General features: G+C 41.6%; 1 protein-coding gene across 1 annotated transcript in view; it reads right to left on the bottom strand.

Annotated features, from left to right (window-relative positions):
* The window catches only part of cdh22 (cadherin 22), an 871,134-nt gene that overhangs the window by 76,660 nt on the left and 772,775 nt on the right, over positions 1-21,699 (bottom strand). Inside the window, exons 9-10 of the mRNA XM_080205062.1 lie at positions 18,710-18,831; positions 17,653-17,770 (exon numbers count right to left, since the gene is read on the bottom strand). Coding sequence (XP_080061188.1) covers positions 17,653-17,770; positions 18,710-18,831 — 240 coding nt within the window. The remainder of the gene's footprint in view (positions 1-17,652; positions 17,771-18,709; positions 18,832-21,699) is intronic.

The raw sequence follows: 21,699 nt of genomic DNA, 5'->3' as shown, positions 1-21,699 counted from the left end.
GCAGAGGAGGTTTACTAGGCTGATACCGGAGTTGAGGGGGTTGAGCTATGAGGAGAGGCTGAATAAACTAGGCTTGTACTCGTTAGAGTTTAGAAGAATGAGGGGAGATCTCATTGAGACGTATAAGATGATGAATGGGATGGATAGGATAGAGGTGGAGAGACTCTTCCCGCTCAGAAAGGACAGTAGGACTAGGGGGCACAGCATCAAAATAAAGGGGGGGGCGGTTTAGAACGGAGTTGAGGAGGAACTTCTTCACTCAAAGGGTGGTGAATCTCTGGAATTCCCTGCCCGTTGAAGTGGTGGAGGCTGCCTCGCTAAATATTTTTAAGACGCGGGTTGATGGGTTTTTGATAAGAGAGGGGATTAAGGGTTATGGGGAGAGGGCGGGAATGTGGAACTGAGCCACGACAGATCAGCCATGGTCTTATTGAATGGCGGGGCAGGCTCGAAGGGCCAGGTGGCCTACTCCTGCTCCTATTTCTTATGTTCTTATGTTCTTATGTGTTCCAGATTCCAGCATCCGCAGTAAATTGCTTTTAGGAAAAAAAAAATCAAACGGGGTGTCTCATTTAAAAGTGGAACGCCTATGACAATTGAGCGCTCCCTCAGCTTGGATTACAAGTTCATGTTCACAAATTCACAATCATCTGACGCGGAGGCAAAATTGCTCCCAGAAAAATCAAGCTGGCCCAGAGGAGTATCACCCACCAGACATTAAGACTTGCATTCATTTGATGTCTTTCATTGCCTAGTGGATATCCTAAAATGCTTTACAACCAATGAAATAACTTTGAAATATCTTCCCTGTAGAATACACAACAGTCAAACAAGGCCCCACAAACAGTGATATGTTAATGATTGGATAGGTTGCCTTTCTCTGTTAATTAAGGGTAGATTTTCATGAGGACACTCAAGAGAATTTTGTTTTGCATGGTTCCCCTCCTTTTTGGGAGCTGCCCCTTTTAATTTGTCCCCTCGTTAATTTGATTTAGTTTCTTTGGATTGCCAAAAGGTTTGGACACTCAGGAGAACTACCCTTTGCAATAATGCCATGGGATTTTTTTACATCTGTCTGAGGGGGCAGCTGGCAACATTTCCCTTATGTGAATCTGGCATGTCAGCCTAGATTAAATGCTCTGAAGTGGGGATTGAAACCATGACCACTGACTCAGTGGTGAAAGCACAACTGACTGAGCCACAGCTAACATCAAGAGTAGACTTTTCATTCTTTGAGCTGTGCAAAAGAGCTACAAGACGACACTCCCTTAGGAACATGAAGCAATAATCAGGAGCGCCTTCAGCTTCTTGGAGAGTTAGGAAAGGCTGAGGGAAAATGAAGAGGTTGCAAAAAGAAAACCAACAGACTTTCATGACTTATAATGAATGGATAGAGTATAATGGGTCTGATAGAGGCCCATTTATAAGATTATGAGAAGCTTGGATGGAGTGGATGGTCAGTCTTTTCCCCAGGGTCAGAGTCAATTACTTGGGGGCATAGGTTGAAAGTGAGAGGGAGAAAGTTTAAAAGATGTAAGAGGCAAGTTTTTCACACAGAAGGTGGCAAATGTCTGCAACACATTGCCGGAGGAGGTGGTAGAAGCAGATTATCTAACAAAATCCAAGAGGGATCTGATAGATACATGGGAAGGCAGGGAATAGAAGGATATGGACTACATAGAGGCAAGAAAATATTATATTAGAGAGGCATCTGTGTCAGCACAGACTTGGCAGGCTGAAGGGCCTGATCCTGTGCTGTACTGTTCTTTACTCTTTCTTCTTTGAAAGAGGGAACCAAGTTTCTTAGAGAGTATTTTAGATTTGAGTTGCACATGAATCAAATACACTAATTTGGCTGGAGTGAAATGCCTCCAATAATCTTCATTTCAATTTGGCAAGTGAGCAAGAAAAAAATGAAAAGTGCACATCTGGCCATGAAATGAGCTCTAATTGTTTAATGAAGATTGCACATTTAATTGGAATATGTTTTTGTTAAAGACAAACTGGACCGTTTACATATTTATTGGCTAAACAGATCATTGAGCCTAGATCTGAGAAATGCAGTTTAAACGAAAGCAGCATTGATTTGAGGTCTATACTAGATTATTTATTTTAAGATCACTAACGAGTAAATGAAAAATGTAGCAATAGATGGTGAATACAATTAAAAACTGTAATTGGCTTGGCAGGAGTACCCAATTGATATTAGTAAGGAAATTAAATTTGAGATTTGATTGGTCAAGACAGCTGGTATTAATGCGCAATAAAGCTTGTATCTTAAATTGGTCGTTATCTAGTAATGACAACAATTAACACTAGACCATGTTTTATCTCACACAGGGAACGCTGATCTGATTGAAGCACTGGGCTGTGCCTCATGCCTTAATTTGCTTTCAGTTCACCATTCCTATTGAATGCAAGTCAGAATCCTCATTACAGCCATCAGAGGACCAGCAGCTGGCTTTTCGGAACTGGAGCAGGCTGTCATTCCATTAAACTTGTTGAAATAGGTGGATAAAGTTTGACATGTGCCCCTTCCTAGATGCAGAGAGGAAATCACTATATTTGTGTAAATTGCCAGGTAAATTAAATATTCTCAGGGGAGAGGACTGTACACATATAGTCTTAATTGGCCCTTGTGTTCCTGTGCTTCAAAAACTGTCTGATCAGGGGAGTTCTGGGATGGTGTGTATTTTGTAAAGTTCATTCTGAATTTGGAGGATTGGCCATCGTAAATGCGTGGGGTTATGGGGAAAGGGCAGGGCGGTTGGCCTCAGTGAGATGCTCTTTTGGAGAGTTGGTGTAGACTTAATGGGCCCAATAGCTTCCTTCTGCACTGCAGGTAGTCTATGAAACAACCATGCTTTTTGGTGTTCACATCAGGAATGGAGAGGGAGCTGGTGAAGAGGAAGTAATGTCAACAGTTTGCTGTTCTCACTCACTGTCACTGGAATAGAATCATGAAGTTTTCCTTTTCTCTGAATTACGACTGTCAAATACTGGGAAGTAATGAGTTACATGTACAGTGGTTTTCAAACCTTTCTGTGAGTGGAACCTGTGCAAGTAATAACACCTCCATTGGCACTTTGCCCTGTCTAGGTGGGGGAACAGGGTATACATTGCAGGTCAAAGGTATTTCTCATGAGTCTAACCAATGGGCCTGGTGAAGACAGCCAGTCATGGGTCTGAATGGGCTTGGCCAGTGGAAGGGGTGCCCTGGCTGCCAGGCTTTCTTTCAGACTGTGCCCCGGCTTGGAATCTCACAGTGCTCACAGGTACATTTGGCACCTTCCATCACAGGTGGTCACCACATGGAGTTGAGTTCCTAGTGGACGCTATCCATTACGATATAAATCGTGAATTTATTTTTGTTAGATTCTCTAATTATTTTAGCGGTGTTGCCTCAGTTTGACAGTGTAGTTGCCTGTCTGCACGTGAGTCTGGAGCAACCCAGCATCAGCCATATTGTTTTATTTAAAGCAGGACTATATCACCTGACTCAGGAGAAACAGCGTGGCCATTCTAGAGTTTTATTTTAAAAATTGCAGCAACAGAAATGTGAGTTAGTAATTCAGCAATCACAGGAAGGTCTAGGGGATTATATTCTGATAATCGTGAGTAGTTTCTTGGATTCCCTGAGAATATATAGTCACCATCTCTAAACACCAGTCAAGGGCACAAGGAAATGCACATGCCTACTTTTGTAGCACTTATACTTTCCTCAGAGATTTAAATGAATACAATTCCTTTTGGAAATTCTGATCTAGTACAATGTTGTTCAATATGTTGACCTACTGACCACACGTGGCTAATTGGAAAATCCAGATGTGGATAATTACATTTCAGATTGGTAAATCACAACTGACCAACAGTCACTGTTGTTGGGCATGTGATCTCAATGCCTATTTGCATTGTTTACCATTTGCACTTGAACCTCTGTGTGAGTTTGTGGCTAAGAAAAGTAAAATGTAAATGTATTTTTTCAATCACTGTGTTTAAGTAAATAAACATGTGTAGCACATTTCCCTGTACTGTATGTGAGTGAAACTTCCACTTAATTAGTTTCTTGTGGCTAAAACAGCATTGTCACAGCAACATCTATGGCTCATCAGTGAATTCAACTGGACAGTATTTTTTGGCAGCTTGTTAAGAACAATTCCATTTGTAAATACTGATTGAAAGAAGCTTGAGATATATCGGACAAGGAGCAACATTAAGAAAATGTGGCAATGGTTAATTTGTGAAGAGTGGAATCTGATTTCAGTGGTCATTTGAAATTCAGAAAGGAAAGGTTGGACCTGTAAACTGATATTATTTTGAACCAGTCTGTCATTTCAATATTAATCCTGGCTGCATGAGTTTGTAGGCTCTCCTACCAGTACCAACAATTTCACAAAGCCTCAGAGTAGAATCCCAAAGAATCCCGACAGTGCAGAAGGAGGCCATCAAGACTGCATTAACTCTCTGAAAGAGCATCTTACCCGGGACCACCCTCTTGTCCTATCCCTGTAACCCTACCTTGGCTTATCCATCTAACCTATACATCTTTTGGACACTAAGGGGCAATTTACCACAGCCAATCCACCTAATCTATTTTTGGACTGTTGCAAGAAACCAGAGTACACAGAGGAGACCCACACAAACATGGGGAGAACTTTCTAACTCAACAGTCACCCAAGGCTGGGATTGAATACAGATTGTAGCAAGAACATAATAAGAACATAAGAAATAGGAGCAGGAGTAGGCCATCTAGCCCCTCGAGCCTGCCCTGCCATTCAATAAGATCATGGCTGATCTGTCGTGGCTCAGTTCCACATTCCCACCCTCTCCCCATAACTCTTAATCCCCTTGCCTATCAAAAACCTATCAACCCGCGTCTTAAAAATATTGAGCGAGGCAGTCTCCACCACTTCAACGGGCAGAGAATTCCAGAGATTCACCACCCTTTGAGTGAAGAAGTTCCTCCTCAACTCTGTTCTAAACCGCCCCCCCTTTATCCTGAGGCTGTGCCCTCTAGTCCTACTGTCCTTTCTGAGCGGGAAGAGCCTCTCCACCTCTATCCTATCCATCCCATTCAACATCTTATACGTCTCAATGAGATCTCCCCTCATTCTTCTAAACTCTAACGAGTACAAGCCTAGTTTATTCAGCCTCTCCTCATAGTTCAACAGCCTCAACTCCGGAATCAGCCTAGTAAACCTCCTCTGCACTCCCTCCAAGGCCAAAATATCCTTGCGTAAGTGCGGCGACCAAAACTGCACACAGTACTCCAGCTGCGGCCTCACCAGTGCCCTGTACAGCTGCAGCAAGACCTCCCTACTTTTATATTCAATCCCCCTCGCTATAAAGGCCAGCATCCCATTTGCCTTCCTGACCACCTGCTGCACCTGCAGGCTGGGTTTTTGCGACTCATGCACAAGGACCCCGAGGTCCCTCTGCACCGTCGCATGCTGCAGTTTTTTGCCGTGTAAGTAATAGTCCTTCCCACCATTATTCCTACCAAAGTGGACAACCTCACATTTGCCAACATTAAATTCCATTTGCCAGTTCCTGGACCATTCACCCAGCCTATCTAGATCCTTCTGCAGACTCTCCACACCCTCCGCACAATTTGCCGTTCCACCAATCTTGGTGTCATCAGCAAATTTAGACACCATACACTCGGTTCCCTCCTCCAGATCATCTATATAAATGGTGAATAGCTGAAGCCCCAGCACTGACCCCTGGGGCACTCCACTAGTCACCAACCGCCAATCCGAATAGCACCCATTGACCCCCACTCTCTGCCTCCTATTTGACAGCCAATCCTCTATCCACGCTAACACCCTACCCCCAACTCCATGCCCCCTGACCTTCTGCAATAACCTCTTGTGAGGCACCTTGTCAAACGCCTTCTGAAAATCAAGAAAGACCACATTCACCGGCTCTCCTCTATCCACCGCCCTAGACACATCCTCATAGAACTCCAATAAGTTCATCAGACACGACTTCCCCTTAATGAAACCGTGCTGTGTCTGCTGTACCAAACAATTCTCCTCAAGATGCCTCGCCATTTTCTCCTTGATCACGGATTCTAACATTTTTCCTACAAGACGTTAAACTAACCGGCCTATAATTCCCCGCCTTTTGCCTGCCACCCTTCTTAAACAACGGTGCAACATTAGCCGTTTTCCAATCTTCCGGCACTTCCCCGGAATCCAGCAACGTTTGGCAGTTCATATTCTGAAAATCTCTTAATATAAAGATATTTTCCTTAACTGTAGAGTGGCACAATGGCGCAGTGGTTAGCACTGCTGTCTCACAGCTCCAGGGACCCAGGTTCGACTCTGGCTTCAGGTCACTGTCTGTGTGGAGTTTGCACATTCTCCTTGTTTCGGTGCATGTTTCCTCTGGGTGCTCCAGTTTCCTCCCACAGTCCAAAGATGTGTGGGTTAGGTTGATTGGCCATGCTAAACTGACCCTCATGTCAAGGCATTAGCAGGGTAAATATGTGGGGTTACCGGAATAGGACCTTGGTGGGATTGTGGTTGGTGTAGACCTGATGGGCCAAATGGCCTCCTTCTGTATTGTAGGGATTCTAGGATTCTGCTTAACGTGCTTTGCTTAACTCACTTCATGCGTGAAAAATCCAAGATGAGAAAGTTTACGGCTGGAAACGAACACGGGTTCCTGGCACTGAGGCAACAGTGTCAACCACTGTCACGATGCTGCCCAAATAAAGTGCTTCACTAATATGATGGCACGTCAATTTTATTGTTTCCGTTTAACATGATTGCACCTGCAAAGGCAAATAGATAGACAGAAAAGTATCATCACTGATAAATCCAGCAGGAAATTCAGGAGGACCTCCTTTATCTAGGGAATGTGGAACTCGCTACCATGGAAAGTAGTTGAGGCAAGTAGCATGGATGCCTCTAAGGGGAAGCTAGGTAAGCAGATTAGGATAGAAAAGAATAGAAGAATGTGTTCATGGGTTAGAAGAAGAGCTGTGACAAGAGGCCTATGTGGAGCATAAATATTAGTCTAGGCCAGCTGGGGCAAATGACTTGTTTTTGTGCTGTAATTTGGTAATTACAGGTGGCATGGTAGCACAGTGGTTAGCACTGCTGCTTCACAGTGCCAGGGACCCGGGTTCGATTCCTAGCTTGGGTCACTGTGGAGTTTGCACGTTCTCCTCGTGTCCATGTGGGTTTTCTCCCGCATCCTGAAAGACGTGCTAGTTAGTCGCATTTACCCAAATAGGCGCCAGAGTGTGCAGACTAAGGGAATTTCACAGTAACTTCTTTGCAGTGTTAATGCAAGCCTTACTTGTGACTAATAAGTAACCTTACTTAAATTCTAGATGAACCTCAAAAGACATTCATGAAATAGTGAGGTTCAAGGCTGAGAAAGATGCTCTATGGAACTGTGTCTTGACTGAGTGTGGAGTGGTTATATGGTATTAGTATGCTGAGGAGGGAGTTATGGTTACATTGCCCCAACTAGCTAAAGGATCTTGTGTAAATGTGAACAATCAAGGCAGGTCTTGTGACAAAACAAAGAACCTCAAAGGGGCTCTAAAGCATTTAATAAATGGGCAATTTGCATAAAAAATTAATGCAAAGCCACAGCGAGGAGCCAAGTACTGCTGAACACAGCCATTTCTAAACTAAACTGTAGGATTCGATAATTGGGCTGGCAAAATATTAAATGTCTAGCTGTTTGCAACAATGGATAATTTGAGCCAAATTATCCTGGATTTCAACTAATTACGTCTTCTTATTCAGCCTTTTTCACTGCTTAGGGAGTGCTAAAGGTAAAATTAATTAAAGGTCACTTCAACTGATTTCAACTCAAATCAGGAGACATATTGTTAATTCAACATGTTTAACTGTTTCACATTCAGGCTAATGTTGGCAGGAGTTCCATTGCATGCTGCTTCCCAGAGCCTTTTAACTTTCGAATTCTTGTGTCACAGTGTACAATTGACCTTGATGCAAAGATTTCCTCATTACTGACTATTGACTAAGTTTCAAGGGAATGGTTTATGTAACATTTGAGCTGATGTGATGAAGTTATGACTTTGCACTTGAATGGATGAAGCTTTGAGTCCTCAAGGGGACACACGATAACCTTGATAAAGCGGCTGAGAAAGTTCTTTAAACTGACAATTCCCCATCTTGCTGCAAGGATCTTTGAAAGATTGTGATTTAATGAGGCAAATATTCACTGGTTTACATTTTTCTTAAGAAATCCTTTGTACCTGAACTTGCGTGCTCATTTCCTTAAAGGTGCTTTGAACAGTGAGAAAAAAAAACTAGCATTTGAATAGTATTTTGTCACAATAAGTACTTTTTGAAATGTTGTCATTGCTGTAACATTGGATTGTTCTCCAAATTACTAAGCGATAACTTTTTAAAATAGATTATATAATGTGGTAGGCTTGTCAACACACCAGAGTTCAAAGGATAATCTCAGGGAGAGCCTCTATGAGTAACCAGTGAGAAAACGTGTCATGGAAAACGATATTGGAGATGGAGAAAAAGGCTGTCTGTCTATCAAGGACCACCTATTGGATAATGAGAGTCCACCGGTTGCCCTTTTGGAAGTGAGTGCACACTAAGGATAGACTCATTGATCAGCCATTAGTGGAAGGTTTGTGCATGGGGTGGCTAGAGGTGAGAGATCATGTAATGCAACTTCCTCAAATACATCCAATCAGAATGGGTAATCTTACACCATGCCAAGAGAAGAAATATAGCTCAGTGGGCCATGAAAAGGTATTTGGTGCACAAGCCTCATCTGGGGTGTGGACTGGAGAAGTAGGTGCAGATCTCAACATGCCTACTGTCCCCAAGCAGAACATCACAAAGCTTACATTCATGTTGCACTGATTTCAACAAAAAAAATGGTGCCTTGAGTGTCGAAGATTGAGGAGCAGTCTAATTGAAGTTTTTAAAATCATTAAATGATTTGTTGGGTGAGTTTTTATTTATTATGTTTTTCTTCACAATTGGAAATTTATCAATGAAGATTCACAACCGAGGGAGGTATGAAATGGATATTAAAGTTGTATTTTGTCATAATCAGATGTTTCAAATGCATCTGTAGAAAAAAGTGCAATACTAACATGGAAAATTACCTATACTACTATTTAGATACATGTAGACTATAGCAGATTTCATGGGTCTGGTGAGATCGTCGTGATTTGTTCATTGAACAATTTGCAAGCAATGAAGATTATTTTCTGAAACAGAGTCCAGTAAATATAACTTATTTCCTCTGGTGGAGGAGCCCAGAACAAAGATATAACTTTAAAATTAGAGCTAGATTGTTCAAGGATTTTAAGAATTACAGAACCCAGGATAGGTAGATAGAGTCCAGAAACAGATTAGATGTGGTGACTGTCCCTTTAAGGGCAACATAGCAGAGTAAGGGTCACATAGCCTGTGTGACCAATCGGGACTCAGAGTGTGGAACCATCCCATGATGAGAAAAGTTTAATCTGGAAGCTAGCTACAGCCATGAGACTACTTTTTATTATTAATAAATACCCTTTGTGTTTTAGTGAAGTCTGTGAGACCACAACTTGTCATTTAACAAGATTATGGCTAATGCAAAGACAGGCTTAAGGGGCTGAATGGCTTCCTCCTGTTCTGATGAAATTCTCAGGAGATTCTTTTCTTTCCCCCCCATGGAAGATAAAGCAAGAGGAAGCTCGCAGGTTTGAAGACCTGTGTAAATCACTGTTCTAATTAAAAGCAGCAAAAAGGGAACAGTGTGCATATTGAAGCTCCCGGAGAATTAAGATAGAGTCTGTTGTGTTCCTGGTCTTGATTAAATAGGCCGGTTGCATGCACGTTGACACTGGCACATGCTGCTTCAAATATGTTGGTGATTCAAGTGCAGAGCATTCACACCAAATCTCCCAGGCCAACTGTTCTTGACCAACTTCACAGCTGACCTGTTGAGAATATAGAGCTTCTCAACCTTGACTGGTGACATAGGCTTCACTTGAAACTGGCCCCTTCCAATCTGTCACTGAATGGCATCACAATCCAACACCTTAGTGCTGTCAAACTATTGAGGAGGATCTAAAATGGGATGTACATCTCAGTCCTAGTGTTAATGAGCTAATAGGTGTCTGAGCTTTGGAAGTTGAAGTACTATTCGCTCATCAGCTATTATATTGTAACCATTTTCATGTCTGTTCTTCACTCCATTTTGGATTAAGGGACAGCTTTGAAGCTAAGTGGAATCACCAAACAGCCATGCAAAGCCATTGAAAGAGTTCAGTAAAGGGCTTTGTGGTCCTGATTACCATAGTTAGTCATGCTTTGCACAATTGCAGTCTGGACTCATTTGAGAACAGACACAATCAACTCCGTCATTCTTTCATGAGATTGCTGCTGAATTCCAAGTTTTACTTATTATCTGCAGACAGATCCATGGCTACTTGGGATGGAACTCAAAACAACTAACTGACTGAAGATTTGATAGACTAATCCAGCGCCATATTTTATCTGCAGGTTAAATAAATTCTACTGACTTGTTAAACTTTGAACTCTGATGGCATAAAATCCCTAATCGAATGATCAAAACTTTGTTTTACTCTGGTTTCTCTATCACCTTTTATGATTTTGCACTTTGGTTTGGAAAATAATTGATTCAAACCTAATCTAATTCAGCTTTTGGCTGCGAGAGAAGTTGAATTTAAGTACATTTATCTTTGAGTTTCATACACAATTCCACACTTAATATTAGAAAAAGCAAGTTTTCTGCACACTCACTGTAGCAAAATCAAAGTCCTGCTCTTTGTAACTATGTTTACACATTAACAGATTTTGTTGTATAAATACCCATGGAGGAATTCTCCTTTTCTCTAACCCTCCCTGTAGTCCTGGATGCTAAATAGAATACTGCATGGTAATACTACATTTATTCCCCTCATGGGCTAGCTTCGCATAAACGGTTTGCAAGCTAAATTTTCCAAGCAGTGATTGAGCTGAGGCCTTCAAACCCCTATAGGAAAATGGAGCTAAAATATCTCTGCTCTCAGGAGTTAGAGGTAGATATATGGGCAAGAAAGGGAAGTCATTTCCTCAGAAATGAGCAGCTAGATTGTGCTAGGATATCACTGAGTGAGGCTTTCTTGGCATTGGGCATTGAGCTGAATTCACATCATCATGTTACTGGACCAATAATCCAGAGGCCAACAATAATGCTCCAAAGCCATGGGTTCAAATCCCACCAGGCAGCTGGTGGAATTTAAATGCAATTAAGAAATTAAATAGCCTCAGTAATGCTGACCATAAAACTATCATTGATCGTCTTTAAAAAAAACTGGTTCATTAATGTCTGTCAGAGAAGGAAATCTGCCATCCTTACATGTGAATCCAGACCCACAACAATATGGTTGACTCCCAGGTTCCCTTCAGTGCAAAAGGAGGCCATTCAGCCCATTATGTCTGCACTGACCACAATCCCACCCTGGCCCTATCCCCGTAACCTGACACATTTATCCTAGCTAGTACCCCTGACACTAAGGGGCAATTTAGCATTGCCAATCTACCTAACCTGCACATCTTTAGATTGTAGCAGGAAACCAGAGCACTTGGAGGAAACCCATGCGGACAGGGGGAGAACGTGCAGACTCTTCACAGACAGTGACCCACACCAGGAATCGAACTCAGGTCCCTGGCACTGTGAGGCAGCAGGGCTAACCGATGTGCACCATGCTGTCCTGTAGAGATATTTGAGCTGATTAGAGAACTTGAACTTGAGAATTTGTGAAGTGTGGGTCATATCTAATTAACTTAATTCAATTTTTGAGGATGTAGTCAGCAGGGGGACGTCTTTGATCTGGTTTATATACTTGTGGCGCGGGTTCGTTGGGCCGAAGGGCCTCTTTCCCGTGCTGGGTTGTTCTTTGTTCTTTGTCCAGAAGGCATTTGATAAGGTTTCACATAGAGACTACTTGCCAAAATTCAAGCTTGTAGAATTAAAAACAAATCACTGTCCTGGCTGAATAGTGGGAAACAGAATGCATGAATAATGTGCCTGTATTTGTATTGGAAGGCAGTGACCAGTGGTATCCAAGAAGAATATGTGCTGGAGTCTCAAGTATTCACTATATTTATTAATGATTTGGATAACACCATAGGCAGTCAAACATCCAAATCTGCTGATGACACAAAGATTGGCGGCATTATAACTAATGTAGGAAGGAGCATAAAATTAAAGAGACATTGATAGATTGCGAGTGGGTAAAGATGTAGCAGATGGATTTCAGTGCATGCAAATGTGAATTTTAGACCAATAAGCATAGATTAGAGTGCTTTATAAATGGTGTAAGTCTAGGAAAAGTGGAGGTGCAAAGAAATTTAAAAGTCCATGCACACAATTAACTAAAATGTGATGGTTAGGTACAAAAATCAGAAACAACTGGCTGGCTTTCGCATTCTTCCTGATGGCAGGATCTTCCGGACCGCTCCTCCCACTTTGGCAATTCCCCAGTGGCGGGACAGACGAAGCATGGAAAACGCTGTAGATTTCAGCTGGAATGGAAAATGCCACCAGCAGCCAATGGTGAGCCACCTGCACCACCAAAAGGCATGCCATGTGGTGCAGGCGTTCTGGAAAATCCCATCCATAGAATCTTAGAATAGCTAAATTGCAGAACGAGGTCATTTGCCCATGTCAGCTCTTTGCAACAGCAACTTATCTAGTTACATAATCCTGAATTTCTCTCTAATCCAATAATTATATCCCCTTTGATGGAATTCAATAGGGAATTCCCTTTAGGAAGCTTGACTTGAATCTTCTTACATCACACTTTCAGGCAGTACATTTCAGATCATATATGCTGACTATACTTAACCATTTTTCCTCATGTCACTTCTGGTTTTCTTGTCAAGTTCTAACCTGTATTTTCTGATTCTCAACCTTCCGCCAATGGGAACAGATTGTTTCTATCTACTCTGAATAGAGCCCTCATGATTTTGAGCATTTCTATCAAATCTCCCCTCAACTTTCTCTTCTCTGGAGGAGAATGATCCCAGTTTCTCCAATTCATCCATATTCCTGAACTCCCTCATCACTGTACATATTCTCAAATCAAAAAAGGCTACTTGAATGCTAATCTTTATTTCTAGAGAGCTAGACTATAAAGCAGAGGAATGTCTTGCCACATTGACACAGCCCTGGTTAGAATACTTTCATAGTACTCTATGTACCATAACTCATTTATTACCTTTGAAGAAGTACAGTACAGATTCACCAGCATGTTACCAGAGCTCCACTAATTGTGAGCAGTGATGACATTAATTTCACTTGCATATAGAGGGTCAAGTGGTAATTTGACTGGAGTTTTTAAGGAATGGATTGTGGAAAGTGGTGGTAAGTGATGTTGGTATTTGTCCAGTAAGACTCATGGTAATGCTCTGAGGACCCGGGTACAAATCTAAGGCAGATTGTGAAATTCGAATTCAATAAAAAGATGAATTAATATCTAATGATGACTATGAATCAATTGCCATAAAATCCCATATGGTTCACAAATGTCCCTTTGGGGAAGGAAATCTGCTATCCTTACCTGCTGTGATCTACCTGTGACTCCAGACCCACAGCAATGTGATTGGCTCTTAACTGGCCTCTGAAATGGCTGAACAATCCACTCACTTCAAGGTTGATTAGACAGAGGCAAGGGCAATTAGGGATGAGCAAATTGGCTTAGCCAACAAAGCCCACATATTGTGAAGTGAATAAACAAAAAAAATGGAGAGATCCATATTTCTCTGGTAGGATATTTTTGCACAAGAGGGCAAAGCCAGGTCATTGAGCAGAGAAGTTAAGAAACACTTCTTCATACAAAAACCTCTCCTACAGGTAGCAGTAGATTAATAATTTAAAATCTGAGATCTGGAGATTTTTGCTAGCAAAATGCACAAAGGGATTCGAGCCATGCTGGGGAAATGGGGTTTGGACTTCAATCAGCCATGGTCTGATTGAATGATGGAGCAGAATTAAGAGGCTTCCTCCTGTTCCTCAGCATTTAATAATATGAGACAAAAAGGACTCAAATGTTTGTGTATTAGAGAACAACCAGAAGAAAAAGATACATTATGAGGGACTCATGGACAGCTCTCAGATTGTGAGGAATGTAAGAATAGATGGAGACCATTCACCCCCTTGGGCTTGTTCTTCCTTGAAGAAGAACATGTGTCATAACTGCATCTACCTGTCTTCATTTAGCAATATTTGTTACCAAACAAAAATGCATCAATCTCAGTTTTTAATATTTCACTTGGCCTGCGACCTCAAAGGTTTTTTTTGTGGGGAGATTTCCAGATTTTCACTGTCATGCGAAGAAATGCTTCCCGATATCACCCCTGAATAATCTAATTTAATTTTAACATTACGTCAACTTGACCTAGGTTCTCTCACCAGTGGACATATTTTCTACCTATACCCTAGTTCCCCTCCCAAGTTACACACCATCCTGACTTGGAACTATATTGGCGTTCCTTTACCATTGCTGGGTGAAAATCCTGGAACTCCTTCTTGAACAGCACTTACATCTCACCATCACCTTCTTGATTAGGGATGGACAATAAAAATGCTGGCCTCACCAGTGACACACATATCCAGTGAAAGAATTTTTAAAAAAACTTTTTAATTAGAATGCCTTTTCACATTGTGTTTTCAATGGAATATAAGCCTAGTTTATGAGCCATCCTCATAACATAGCCTGTATAATGCTGATCACATCTGGTTATCAACGAGTTGTTACCGGTCATCTACTGACAAAAATACTCACAAAAGCAAATGACATTTGCTTACATTCCCTACAGCAATATGCTTACTAATAAGACTAATCACACTAATTATACTTCATTAAGTGAAAGCTTATTTATTAGTCACAAGTCAGGCTTACATTAACACTGCAATGAAGTTACTATAAAATTCCCCTAGTCGCCACAATCCACTGCCTGTTTGGGTCAATGCACCTAACCAGCACATCTTTCAGACTATGGGAGGAAACCAGAGCACCTGGAGGAAACCCACACAGACCCAGGGAGAATGTGCAAACTCTATATAGACAGTGACCCAAGCCGGGAATCGAACCCGAGTCCCTAGCGCTGTGAAGCAGCAGTGCTGACCACTGTGCTACGGTGCTGCAATGATTATTACAATCATTGCTCTCATTGTGCAAGCTTCAATATCGATGACCAACATTGCTAGTTTGTTATTCTTTCATGGGATGTGGGTATCACTAATGAGGCCAGCATTTGTTGCCCATCCTTAATTACCATGAAACTGAGTTGCTTGGCCATTTCAGAGTCAACCACATTGCTGTGTATCTGTAGTCACATGTAGACCAGACTGGACAAGGATGGCAGATTTTCCTCGGACAGACTTCATTCTTACCACAATCGACATGATTTCGTGGTCACCATTAGATATTTAAATTCCAGATTTTTTTTTTTATTCGAAGCAAATTTTGTGTGTGATTGGATTTGAACCCAGATCCCCAGACCACTGCCTTGGGTATCTGCATTACTAATCCTGTGACAATACCCCTATGCCATTGCCTCTCTCTCTACCTATACCTTAAAAATCCTAAATAGTTCCACCAAATTACTACTTAACCTTTAGGGGTGGGTGATAAATGCTGGATTAGCCAGCAATGCCCACATCCCATGAATTATTTAAAAAATATATAATAGTAAAATACTATGAGGATGATTTCACTTGACCTGCAGTACATTGCTAATTAAGTGTTCACATTTTAATGAGATGGATAGTGCTAACTCACAGTCACAACTACCAAAACGGCCAGAGGTTTGTGTGCAAATGGCAGACATATGGCTGGTCATAAAATGCATATCGGCACTTCAACACCATTTTTTAATGGGGAAAATAGATATCGAGCAATGTGACATCTTGAAGGCACAGCAGGCTGCAAAATTACCTTCAGAGTTCTTTACGTTAGAGGGAGGTAAAAAGTCACTGGCAATAGTTCTCCTCAGCAGCCTGCATATTTTGACAGCGGTATAATAGGGAGCACAATGTCAGATCCAATTCTGTATCAAACTGACTGCTAGCTAATTAATTGTTAATTCCTACTTTTCAAATAGGTGGCACTCAGAGCCAGAAGAGATGTAAATGCATGAACAGAATAAGCAAGGTTATCATTTGTGGCAGTTCTACATACTCAGGGTACCCAACGCAATACGGCTTCTGTATAACTTTAAACTTGCACTTATACAAGTGGGCAGATCAATGGAAGCAATAACAGTGTACCCAAAAAACAAAGTAATTGTCAAACAAAAGGCTACAACTTTACAAACTGATCACTATTGGATAATTCAAATATTGCCATTTCCTTGAATATTACATAGAATTTATGGTAAAGAAACTATGTCAGTCAGCCTAAAAGGCCCATTCTGATACTAATGCTCTACACATTTCCTTTTCATCGAATATCATCAGCATAACGTCCTATTCTTTTATCCCTCATCTGTTCATCTGCTTGCATCTACATTGTTTGCCCCAGATATTCTTTTAATGTTTAACTCTGATCAGTGCCAACTCTTATTTGCTTCCTTAAGGAAACTCCTGAGCAGACAGCCAGACACCTGGCCCAGTGTGGTGATTGTCCTTTTATGGATAATACAGCAGAGTAAGGGTCACCTAGTTTGTGTGACCAATGTGGACTCAGTGTGTGGAATCACCACATGGAGTGAGAGGCTCCGAGGCAGAAATATTTTGGGAGCTAGCTACAGCCATACATATGGCTGCTGTACAATTCACATCAATAAATACCAATTATGTACTCTGATGGTGCATCTTTACATTCTGGAAAAGACAGAAACCAGAGGAGATTCACCCTTCAGACTCCCTTACTCTGCAGTGTGCACCTAGAACTTGGAAAAAATGAAAGTAAAAAACTAGCAAATTAAATAAATCAAACTCATGACCATATCCTTCTCAAACGGCTAGACCTTTGCATTCTTTAGAAACTATCACATTACTAATAATAAATTAGGTGCAGCAATGGGGGAATTGAGGAAAAGTAAGTCAGGCACATGGTATTGTTATTTAAACTAGACAGTCCATTATACAAGTGACTTGTTGACAGCATTATCAATCCACTACCTACAGTATTGGACACAGGCCTTAAAATTATGCTATGCAATATAATTATACAAACATTCATATTCAAAACCTTGACTGAAACATTGCAGCAAGGAACTTTGTATGAACATGCTAAATCTCATAGCATAATCAGTTGGTAGCAGGAATCACAGTTTTGTTTGAGAATGATTTTTCAATGTTTGATGGTATACTTAGCCATTTCTCACATCTAATAATAAATTCGACTAAGAGCTGAATCAGGATAAATGAGATTACTTTTAAAATGCCTAATGTTTCCTTTTCAAAGTATTTCAGGTGACAGCACAGCATGTCAGAATGGATTCAATATTATCCTTTCTGTGGATGTAATGTCAAAGCAATTTGCCTCAGGATTACATCTCATTTGTGGTTTTAATACTGGGCTACGCTGTGAATAAAGGTTTAGACCAGTTTGCTGCTTTTTTTGCCAACTGAACTCAAATTGCCTGTCAGGTTTGCCACCCCTCACAATGTGAGTTTGGGATTAAGATGTACCTTTGATATCCCAGAGGGTGAAATGACGACTGTCGGCTGCCTCAGGAACCAATGTGAAGTAAAAGCGATGGCCGCCCTGTGGTTCGTCCTTGTCCACCACACTGACTGTGTGGATCAACTGTAATGGGAAACAAACATCAAGATATGACTTGTAAATCCAGTGGGGCAATTCCACATTCTGCCAGAGCATTTATGTCAGCACGGACTGCGAACCAGCTGGAGATCTGTCCGCACAAGGTTTCATCAATACAGTCCCCACCATGTTACACCGTCTCTGATTCTCTTGGGCAGGCACCTAATTAGGTAAATAGCATTCATCATCTGCTATTACTATTGGAATCAATTACACAGCCTCTGCTTATAACACATTAAAGTCATCAATTACTGCAGGCAGTTCAATACACTTCCCCAACTTTATTGTCAGTGACACTTGCATTTCCATAACACCTTTAATACAATAAAATGTTTCAAGGTGCTTCACTGATGCATTATCAAATAAAATTTGACACAGAGTCACATTAGCTGGACAGGTGAACTTGATCAAAGGGATAGGTTTTAAGGAGCCTCTTAAAAAGGAGAATGGCTGGCAATTTCTGCATCAATGCTCCATGTTTACAGTGGGGTGAGGTTATATATTGGGATTGTCTGCATTACCAGCCTGTAATTTTTCACCATTAATAATTAATGTCATGAAAAATTCCAGATGCAGAATTTCCCACTATGCCCTCCCAGTATGTGCCATGAAGACTGAAGTGGAAACTCCTGGGCAAAATGCCCATGTTGTATCATGGTGCATTTGCACTAATTATATTTTCAGCTTTTCTAAACACTTTCAGTCAGTAAAGCAAACTGGAAATCAGAGCAAGCTGCACTATCAGAACATAGTTGATGGGCATTACCTCAAACACTTAATGACTCTCTCTTTACTGAAATCAATAGCGATAGCTTTGCTTAATGAGGACAAGAGTTGGCTTGCATCAATCAAATGTATTTTTGTGCACCGGATGGAGATTTAGAAAATCACATTAACTCAAAAATCCAATGAAATTGCATCTACCTGACCCGGTTTGGCATCTTCGCAGATGGCAGCTTCGAAAGGCATGGAAAGTTCTGGAGCATTGTCATTAACATCCAGAATTCTAACACTGAAGGAGGCCTTGCTCACTTGTGTGTGGTCATCTGCACAAAACACAATTATTTTTTGAAACAGTTGGAGATAAATTTAAGGTTAACAAGCAGACAAAACTCTTCAAGAGGAAACAGCACAACAGGCACACACTCATGGCTCCTTGCGTCTCTTTAGGAAGAACAGAACTATTCGCCTCAGACCGGAGATTTTGTTTATTCTCATTTTTTCATGCCAAAGCATTACCTTCATGATAAATCAATCATCTTTATACAAATATACCAAAGAGACTCTGTGTATGAGGAGGCAGCAGTTATTTTATCAGGCAAAGATGCAGTAAAAATCATATTTACACATCTCACGAGCTCTTGTCTATAGAGTACATCCAGTTCTTTATAGTTATAATATATCATTCCAGTAATGTCAGCCCTCAACTAGAATAAAATACACAAGTAGTAAAGTAGAGATTGCTGGTTCTAGTGGAGACTATACAAAGTCAAGGACATAACTTCAATATGTTGCTTGTTGACTTGCCTTGGGTACAGGAGGGAAAATGATTGAAGAAGCTTCCTTAAAGAACTACTGCTCACACTTGAGGGGGAGCAGCAACTGCTAGTAAAAAGAGCATGGAGCAAGGCTGCTCACCTCAGACTATTTCCCTCATACTAACTTCAAAGATGTAGCAAAGGTAAATCTGAGAGGCACCTTTTCTATCAAAAGCACAGCAGGAGACACGAGGCAGAGTTGGTAACTTCGCACAGCCAGGGGCTGTGGCAGAAAATAATCGGAAAAGATTCAGGCGTCTGGAGAATTACTAGTGAGATGACATGGATTTGCCCACTCAAAGTATGTCACAGTGCAAAAGCTGCCAATCTTTGCTGGATTTAAACATGTGACATGATTCTTGGCTCTTGAGCCCAAGGGAAAGGAGAAAATAGGATTTCAAAATGAAAAAGAATCCATACAGTGCAGAGCACAGACTGCCTTGCTGCAACAAATAGTTGGGAAGCAGAGAGTATTGAACCTTCAGGGAGGATGATAGGGAGATGAAAGGTTAATGACATTAGTTTAGGATCACGCTGCCATACAGATAGGATGGGCCTCCTTGTCTGCTTTGGGTTCTGTGGTGTCACACTGGTTGAATAGAAACTGGGAAAGGGGGCAAGAATGGACAGCACAGTCCTCACAGCACCATGGACTGGGTTTAATTCTGGACCATTTGGACTGTCAAATCTGCACTAACTCTCTGAAAGAACACCCTACCTAGGCACAAACCCCATCCAACCCTATCCCCATAAACTCATGCATTTACTATGGCTGACCCACCTAACCTACACATCTTTTGACACTAAGGGACAACTTACCATGGCCAATTAACCTAACCTACACATTTTTGGAGTGTGGGAGAAAACCAGAGCATCTGAGGGAAATCCACACAGACACTGGGAGAATGTGCAAACTCCACACAGTCACCCAAGGCCGGAACTTGACCTGGGTGCCTGGCGCTGCGAGGCTGCAGTGCTAGATACTCTGCCACCTTAATGGTTTCATGGTCATCAGACTTTTTACATTTCAGATTTTTATTGATTTCAGATTTCACCATCTCCCATGATGGGATTTGAACTTGGGTCCCTAGTTCTTAAGAACATAAGAACATAAGAACATAAGAAATAGGAGCAGGAGTAGGCCATCTAGCCCCTCGAGCCTGCCCCGCCATTCAATAAGATCATGGCTGATCTGTTGTGGCTCAGTTCCACTTTCCCGCCCTCTCCCCATAACCCTTAATCCCCTCTCTTATCAAGAACCCATCAACCCGCTTCTTAAAAATATTTAGCGAGGCAGCCTCCACCACTTCAACGGGCAGAGAATTCCAGAGATTCACCACCCTTTGAGTGAAGAAGTTCCTCCTCAACTCCGTTCTAAACCGCCTCCCCTTTATCTTGAGGCTGTGCCCCCTAGTCCTACTGTCTTTTTTGAGCAGGAAGAGTCTCTCCACCTCTATCATCTTATTCATCATCTTCATCATTCATCATCTTATACGTCTCAATGAGATCTCCCCTCATTCTTCTAAACTCTAACGAGTACAAGCCTAGTTTATTCAGCCTTTCCTCATAGCTCAATCCCCTCAACTCTTGTCCTGCGTCTCTGAATTACTAGCCTAGTGACAATGCCACTAGTCGACCACCTTCCCTATAGTATAGAACCCTCTTGTTTAAAGCAGATATGGAGGCAATTCGACTCATTCTGTCTGTTTGGCAGAGGGATCCTTTGTCATTATCTTTTTCATCTGCCTATCATCCTCCTTAAGGCTCAATAGTCTCTGTCACAACTATTCATTGCAGCAAGGCAGTTTATGCTCTGAACATCTCTCAATGTAAAGATATTTTCCTTACTCCGCTTAATTCGCCTTATGTGTGAAAAATCAAAGATGAGAATGTTTAATGAAGTATCAACTATGACAATAAATATCCAATTACTGCAAATTAGGTTTGTTCCCCCTCCTGAAATCCAGTAATTAGTTGAAATGAAACCAACTGGTTATTTCTGGGACAGCAGAATAACACTGCAGATACTGCAAATCTGAAGGAAAAACTGAAAATGTTGGAATTGCTGTGGGTCAGGCAGCATCTGTGGAGAGAGAAAATGTCTCTCTGATCAGTGTTGTGAAAGGACTGTCAGATAGCACTGGCAACCTGCAGGCTCCATTCCTGACCCCAAGGACAAGTCATCAATGGGGTTGGGGGACAGGCATCATGACTATGCAGCAGGCAAGCTGGCCAAGGAGCTCAGGAGCAATGGTAGGTGGGAGCAAATTAAATCAGAAGTGGAGTAACACAGTGGATGGCAGCAGTTATGGTTTTACTGTGAAGGTGGGAGGAACGCTGACTGTAATCAAAGCAGCCCAATTGCTTTGATCTGGA

This window comes from Carcharhinus amblyrhynchos, chromosome 16 (assembly GCF_965287045.1).
Source record: "Carcharhinus amblyrhynchos chromosome 16, sCarAmb.v2.hapA, whole genome shotgun sequence".
Classification (NCBI taxonomy): domain Eukaryota; kingdom Metazoa; phylum Chordata; class Chondrichthyes; order Carcharhiniformes; family Carcharhinidae; genus Carcharhinus; species Carcharhinus amblyrhynchos.
This window is presented reverse-complemented; position numbering and strand designations above follow the sequence as displayed.